Raw genomic sequence first — 8097 nt, forward strand, 5'->3', positions numbered from 1 at the left:
TAGAAATATCCTTTTAATGTGGACCATGCGTGTAACCTAAAGGCGGTGCTTTATTACTTTAGAATTATTTTAATATTCATCATAAGCTTTGCATTCCCTACCAACACTGGAGGATTTTAGTCAGGCTTCTTTCTACCCAATTCCTCCATCTATTTTTACCAGCAGTCACAGAGGAACATTGCAGCACCCTGTGTTTGTAGTCTCCCCTCCTCTTCTCGGGTCCCTCGTTCCCGCTTATTAATCAGTCGCCTTGACCTACTCATCCTCCTCTTTTTCTCCTCCTCTCCTCTCTAATTCTCAGCATCTTCCTTTGACTCATCTTTTCACCCCCTCCCCCTTCTGTTTCTCCTCTCATCTCGCTCTCATTCTGGTTTCCACCCACCTTCTCTCTGTTTTGCCTCTCTCTTCCGCAGTTCGACACTTCCAGGCTTGCCTAACGCAAGGCTACGCGCACTGACGGCAGGTAATCATCGCACGAAAGCCTTTATTCTTCCTTTTGCACCTTTGCATCATTAATGCATCTGTTGCGGGGTCATTACGATGGTTTGGCTTATAGGTTAACATATGTTATTCTCTTTGGGCTTGATTTTGTGAATGTTGCATTGCTTTATCAGCAATTATTAATTATTATATCAAGACATCGCTGCTTTTAGTGCACGCCTTTGCGGGCAGACCCATGCATGCGGATCGAGTCACTCCTTATGTTGGGATGCAGGAAATGCAAATTTGGGTGGCAGTCTTTCTGGTGCCCCGCTGGTAAAGGGTCAGCCAGATGGATCCCGCACTATGTGTCTGCGTTACTGTTTCTATATACGTGTGTTATCAGTGTGTGTTCAATCTGTTCGCTTTGGAATATCGGTCATTTTATTGAACTGAATCTCATCTTTATAAGTCACTTCGTTCATTTGAGCGGAGTTTAATTAAAATTTTATATTTTCAAGCATTTTTTTTATTATTAAAAAGTAATTAATGCAGTACATTGTGAGGAAACAAACGATTAGTTCACCTTGCGAGTTCCGAGTCGTATTTGTCACGTGACACACGCAAATCGAACGAATCGCTCTTGAACGAACCATCTATCGCCAGTTCTCATTGCCGTCCGCGCAACCACTCGCTTCGATGCTCCAGAAAGCTCTTATTTTCGCCAAGGGGATGTTAAATTATTTATCTTTTTCTTGCCCCATCACGCCACTTTCTGCGCTATCCACCCCACCCCTCCGCAGATCGCCCCCCTCCCGTCTGTATATCTGCTGACAGCGCGGTTGCTGCAGTACCACATTGGCACGGCGCAAATTAGCAGCGGCCGGATTTAGATGCACGCTCGTGAGCTGCTCGGACCCGTGCATACATGCCAGTGTTGTCATTACAAATAAAGCCCCTCCTTCTCCTTCTCCTTCTCCTCTTCTTCCTCCCCCGGTTTAAACGCTGGTGGTCGGTGCATTCTATTAGCAAGGTGACACGTGCGCCCGTGTCTTGTGGCATATTTTGAATGCAATTAGCATGTTCTGGGTTTTTATTGGCTGCCAGCTGATGCTTGAACTGTATCATTGGAACGGAATGTTCCAGACAAACCGATCCATTTTCAAAGCCATCAGATTGATTGGCACTCCTGATGTGTTTGCGTAGACATTGAGGGTTAAGTCAAAATGGATGCTATGAGGCTACTTTATGGAAGCTCCTGGCCTTATTCTGAATGATTCATCAGTGCACGTTATTCTAAATGTTAATCTTAAATCAAAATTGAATAAGTGCTCAATAAATGATTCTCCTATTACCCTATAACTGATACCCAAATATCTATAGGTAGGCCTATTGTTCTAGCAAGCTCACATTCTTGTACAGAACAGGCACTAGTCATGATCCAATCCATTCCCGCCCTACTTTTGTTTCACTTCAAAATTGAACACATTATAGAAGTAAAATGGGTTTCAAATGGCTATGTGATGTTGAGTGTTTGATATTGCATTGGATGGGTAAACAAAAACTGGCATTCCTTCAGAAAAACATTAAGATTTGGATCTCTCAGAGGTCCAACACACATTTTTATTAACTCTTTGCGGCACCAAGTGTAACCTGACTAACTGTGTGGACTAAGTGACACGAAACACAGCATTCATGACAAACTGCAGTTTTTGTACACAGAAAGCCCAACCTAGCTGCATTTTGACAACAGAAATGCTCTTCATTTTATGCACCAAACTCTAAACGCAAAAGTTTTGCGCACAAAAATTCACAAAAGCTCCATTTTGTGTACTAGTGGATAAGAGAGAACACCTTTGGTGATTGGCTGTCTGGATCACGGAATCCATTTTGTCCATTAAAAACCCTAGTTCATCACACAAATGTATACATTTTGCATTTAAGCAGCATTTCGAATGTAAAAAGAGATTTATTGCAGGTAGAACAAAACCGTGTTCGTGCTGACATGCTGGAGGACTCGCTCACTTTTAGATGTTTATCTTACTCATGCAAGGTCAATTAAAGGATGCCATGGACACACCCTTTCTAAACATCATGTCCAGTTAGAGTCAGCAGAGGTTTAGCTCATTCCCTGTCGCTTGTTTTCTCTCTGTGTTTAAGAATGTCCATTGTGAGCATCGTTGCCAGGGAAATCCTGGACTCTCGGGGGAACCCTACAGTGGAGGTGGACCTGAGAACTGATAAAGGTGAATCAATAGTCTCTCTACAACAAGGGCTGAGCAGAATGCCATCCTGGATTTTAAAAGCAAAGGAATATTGTTATGAATGTTATGTACAATGTAAATGAAATGACATTTTTCATATTTCTTCAAAACATATTTATTGAAAGCATATCTAAAAATGCACAAATGCAAAATACAATCAGTAATAAATCTAAATGAAATAAATAATTTTGTTATATCCCAAAAATGCAAGTTACTTTTAAGAGACAAATATATGAAATGTATGAAAATGAAATTGTCAACACAGATCTATCAGTAAGATATGGATGCAATTATGTATTAATCGCGAATGTAAATACATGACAGATTTGAAGTGTCAGTGTGTTTTCAGGTCTATTCAGGGCTGCGGTCCCCAGCGGAGCATCGACTGGCATCTATGAGGCTCTGGAACTCAGAGATGGAGACAAGAGCCGTTACAAGGGCAAAGGTGAGCGATCACAGATGGTCCATTGTAAAACTGCCACTATTAACCATCATTATATAAAACATTAGATCAATTAAAACAAAATAGATCATCTTTTTGAAGCCTTCTGCAATAGTTGTGTTTATTTTATCTTCACTTTTACCTTTATTCTCTGCTTTTCTTGTGGTTTAAGGTGTACTGAAGGCTGTTGGTCACATTAATGACACTCTTGGACCAGCCCTTATCGCATCTGTAAGTGAAAAGAGAAAGGTTTTGTTTAATGGAAATTCTTTTTATAACAAATAACCAAACAATCAGTTTTCAACCATCATATTTCTAGAAAAGATCTGAATTAAGCCGAGATATTTAAGCATTAAATGCAGTACATGAGATTCAAAGAAAATAATCAAATATTTTGCAGCTTATGTTCAGAATATATGTGGTGTCAATGGGGCCACAGCTGACTACAACGAAGTTTATTATTTAATGCATTTTCACTGTGATTTACATTATTTTACAGCCTCCTGATTTTTTTTTTCATTCCATGCAGTTTGTTTCTTCAGATGTTTGTCGCCACTTTCCCAGTAGTTTTAAATCTTTACAGTTAAATTCTAAGCAATTGTTAATTTAATTATTTATTTGTTTGTTTTACAGATCAGATTCCGATCAGATGGGATCAGAATCAGATCCCACCCCTGCACTTTTCTTAATCATTTTTCTTTAAATTTTTTATACTCGTTTACTTATAACAGGAGATTTTAAATCAGGTCCCACTGCTACCAATCTACCAAAGGCAGAGACACAAAATCTCCTTTTATCCAGGTCTTGATTTCGTTTACCAATAACAGGAGATTTTAAAACAGGTCCCACTGCTACCAATCTACCAAAGGCAGAGACACAAAATCTCCTTTTATCCAGGTCTTGATTTTCATTCTGATCTACACATTCCATTCTTTCGTTTTCATGTCTTTTTTAAGTTACAAATACTCCCATGTCTGCAGTGCAAAAGCTAAAAACTCAAATATTGCCATTTTTTTATTTGATGATGATTTGACATTAACAAGGTTAATTTCACAGCAGCAAGGCTAATGATTAGACAACATTTTCATCCAGCATCAATCAAGCACTGTATTTTATTAACCTGGAGAGTTTTGTCTTCATGATGTGCATGAACTTTAGGAGATCAGTGTGGTGGAACAGGAGAAACTGGACAACATGATGATCGAAATGGATGGCACAGAGAACAAATGTGAGTTATAATCTTACATGATAAAATCATCATATTTTTTAAAGCATAGTTCAACCAAAATAGAATTTCTGTGAGCATGTACTCACCCTCATGTTGTTCCAAACTTGTATGATGTTCTTTATTATGTGGAACACAAAAGCAGATGTTGAGCAGCATGTTCAGCTCTGCTCTTTTCTAAATGATAAAAGTATACAACGACCTAGAGGGACCAAAAAAGCAGCATAAAAGATGAAGTTGTCCATGCAGCTCATTTGCTATATTCCAAGTCTTCTGAAGCCATACAAACTATAAGAACAGACCAAATTATAACTTGTTTATTGAAAAAAATCATACACTCCAGTGTAGCTTATTTTAAAACATGCTGCGTACAAACTAGATTTGATGTCAGCGATGCCAGTGCTTGTAAGCAATTGCGACATGCCAAGTTTGAATAGCTGTGAGTGTGATTAAATGATGAAAGAATATTGTGTTTTGGGGAGACTTAATAATATCATAAATACATTAAAATAGAATTCAGTATGATAATAGATTTGTAATTTGTGATTTTTCTGTTGTTTTTCTATTAAAAGTAGTTTTACTTCCTGCGATGCAAAGCTGAATTTTCAGCATCATTACTCCAGTCTTCAGTGTCACATGATCCTTCAGAAATCATACTCATATGCTGATGTTTATTTTTGTGTAAACTATGATACATTTTTTCAGGATTTTTTGATGAATAGAAAGTTCAAAAGAACAGCATTTATTGGAAACAGAAATGTTTTGGAATATTATAGATGTCTTTATTGTCACTTTTTATTCATTTAATGCATCCTTTAAAAAAAAAAAAAGTCTTACTGATCCCAAACTTTTGAATGGTAGTGTAGTTTAAAATAAAAATGTTATTCATCACTTGTTCCAATACTGTTTACATATTGTATACGAGTTATTTTCTCTTGACTTATACATTGAAACTAGCATATGTGACCCTGGACCACAAAACCAGTCTTAAGTCGCTGGGGTATATTTGTAGCAATAGCCAAAAATACATTGTATGAGTCAAAATTATTGATTTTTCTTTTATGCCAAAAATCATTAGGATATTAAGTAAAGATCATGTTCCATGAAGATATTTTGTAAATTTCCTACTGTAAATATATCAAAACTTAATTTTTGATTAGTAATGTGCATTGCTGAGAACTTAATTTGGACAACTTTAAAGGCGATTTTCTCAGTATTTTGATTTTTTTCAGATTCAGATTCCAGATTTTCAAATAGTTGTATCTCAGCCAAATATTGTCGAAAATTTACCCTTATGACTGGTTTTGTGGTCCAAGGTCACATACAGTATAATTGACATTAAAGGGGTCATAGGATGCTACATGCACTTTTACAAGTTGTTTGAACTGAAATGTGTGTTGGCAGTGTGTGTACACAACCACCCTATAATGATAGGCATCATATGACCCCTAAATGAGATAATTACAAAAAATAACAATAATTGCTACGTATGTGTTCATCATGTCTCCAGCTCAGTTTGGTGCTAATGCCATCCTGGGAGTGTCTTTGGCCATCTGCAAGGCCGGTGCGGCAGAAAAAGGCGTCCCTCTGTATCGTCATATTGCTGATCTGGCAGGAAACACAGAACTAGTGCTGCCAGTTCCTGTAAGAAAATTCATTACTCAATTGCATGACTTCAGTTCGCAACATCATAATTCACATCTGTAGGTATTTTCTCTTAGACTGACTAAGCACATCTTCTCTATCCATTCGTCAGGCCTTTAATGTAATCAACGGAGGCTCCCATGCTGGAAACAAGCTTGCCATGCAGGAGTTCATGGTGCTTCCTGTGGGGGCGGAGTCATTCCGTGACGCCCTGCGTGTCGGAGCCGAACTCTACCAGACTCTGAAGGGTGTCATCAAGGAGAAGTACGGCCAAGATGCCACCAATGTCGGTGACGAGGGAGGATTCGCTCCAAACATCGTGGAGAACAGTGAAGGTGTGTTTCTAGCGCGCTAGAAAAGCTTTATCGCTGAGTGTGTGATCCAATTTCATCATAATGAATTTATCCATTACTACGTTCTGTTGGCTTCTCCATCACGCCTCCACAGCACTTGAGTTGATAAAGACGGCCATTGACAAGGCCGGGTTCACAGATAAAGTCGTGATCGGGATGGATGTAGCCGCCTCGGAGTTCTACCGTGACGGGAAGTACGACCTTGACTTCAAGTCCCCTCCAAACCCAGACAGACACATCACCAGCGATGAGCTGGTAGAGATCTACCAGACGTTTGTCAACGATTATCCAGGTAAACTGGGAATAAAATAAGATATAAAGGAAATGTTAAAGTTTAAATGTTAGTACAGTCACTTTGAAGTTTATTTAAAGGAAAGTATCTTGGAAATTCAGTTTAAAACCTGTAATAATTGATTTTTTCCTTTTACTTTGCCTGTTTTTAAGTAATGCACAGTAGAAGTCTAGGGGCAATTGTCACTATTGAAATTAATTGTATTATTATTATTATTCAAATACAATTTATTATCACAGTCTTTACTAACACTTAAAAATGAATTAAATTAAGTCATCATGAGAATAGGAATATAACTATTTATCAACCTTTGTCATTGCAAAGTTACATCCAACCTTTCAGGATCGTGTCAAACTAGTAAATATGATAACTCTCACTTGATGTGCACTACTGTTCAGAAATTTTTTTTTAAATGTTTTTCAAAGAAGTCTCTCGTGTTCACCAAAGCTGCATTTAACTGATCAAAAATACAGTAAAAATAGTAATATTGTGAAATTTTATTACAATTTAAAATAACTGCTTTCTATTTGAATATGTTAAAATATAATTTCTTGCTGCGATGCAAAGTTGAATTTTCAGCATCATTACTCCAGGCTTCAGTGTCACATGATCCTTCAGAAATCATTCTAATATGCTGATTTTGTGCTCAATAAATATTTATTACTATTATCAATGTTGAAAACAGTTGTGCTGCTTATAGGGATATTTTGATTAATATAAAAGAACAGCATTTATTTGAAAAATAAATCTTTTGTAACCTTACGCATGTCTTTACTGTCACTTTTGATGCATCCTTGCGAAATAAAAAAAATGATTAATCTATTGTTCCCATCTTAATCGCCAGTGGTGTCCATTGAGGACCCATTTGATCAGGACGACTGGGCCGCTTGGTCTAACATGACAGGTTCCATGGGGATCCAGATTGTGGGCGACGACCTGACTGTGACAAACCCAAAGAGGATAGAGAAGGCTGCGGAAGACCGCGCATGCAACTGTCTGCTCCTGAAGGTCAACCAGATCGGCACCGTCACGGAGGCCATCCAGGCGTGAGTAACTGTAAACATGTCAATCTGTAAATCATGCCCCATAAACCATAGTTTAGTACAAGCATTTTCCAGCTCCTAATCTTCTCATTTTGAACTGTGTGTCCCTCAGATGTAAGCTCGCTCAAGCCAACGGATGGGGTGTGATGGTCAGCCATCGCTCAGGAGAGACAGAAGACACTTTCATTGCTGATCTAGTGGTGGGACTCTGCACTGGACAGGTACACACAATGTTACCATTATATATATATGTACAGAGTTCTGGCATGAAACTCTAGATGGCACAGTCCGATAGGTCTAACTCGATCTGACCTAATGACATCATTATCACATGGCACAGCTGATTGGTTCTCTCCTGTATCAGTAGCCAATGAGCTCGCTGCTCAACATTCAAATATATGACTAGTGCTTGCC

The 8097-nt window shown here is 38.3% G+C and overlaps 1 protein-coding gene across 1 annotated transcript in view; it reads left to right on the forward strand.

The window, feature by feature from the left end:
- The first annotated feature begins 227 nt into the window (after positions 1-227).
- Positions 228-8097, forward strand: part of eno2 (enolase 2) — a 10294-nt gene continuing 2424 nt past the window's right edge. Inside the window, exons 1-10 of the mRNA XM_016457599.1 lie at positions 228-463; positions 2581-2666; positions 3034-3129; positions 3299-3357; positions 4285-4354; positions 5862-5995; positions 6108-6330; positions 6443-6640; positions 7485-7686; positions 7796-7904. Coding sequence (XP_016313085.1) covers positions 2582-2666; positions 3034-3129; positions 3299-3357; positions 4285-4354; positions 5862-5995; positions 6108-6330; positions 6443-6640; positions 7485-7686; positions 7796-7904 — 1176 coding nt within the window. The 5' untranslated portion in view covers positions 228-463; position 2581. The remainder of the gene's footprint in view (positions 464-2580; positions 2667-3033; positions 3130-3298; positions 3358-4284; positions 4355-5861; positions 5996-6107; positions 6331-6442; positions 6641-7484; positions 7687-7795; positions 7905-8097) is intronic.

Source organism: Sinocyclocheilus anshuiensis, unplaced genomic scaffold (genome assembly GCF_001515605.1).
Source record: "Sinocyclocheilus anshuiensis isolate Anshui unplaced genomic scaffold, SAMN03320099.WGS_v1.1 scaffold868, whole genome shotgun sequence".
NCBI classification, from domain to species: Eukaryota; Metazoa; Chordata; class Actinopteri; order Cypriniformes; family Cyprinidae; genus Sinocyclocheilus; species Sinocyclocheilus anshuiensis.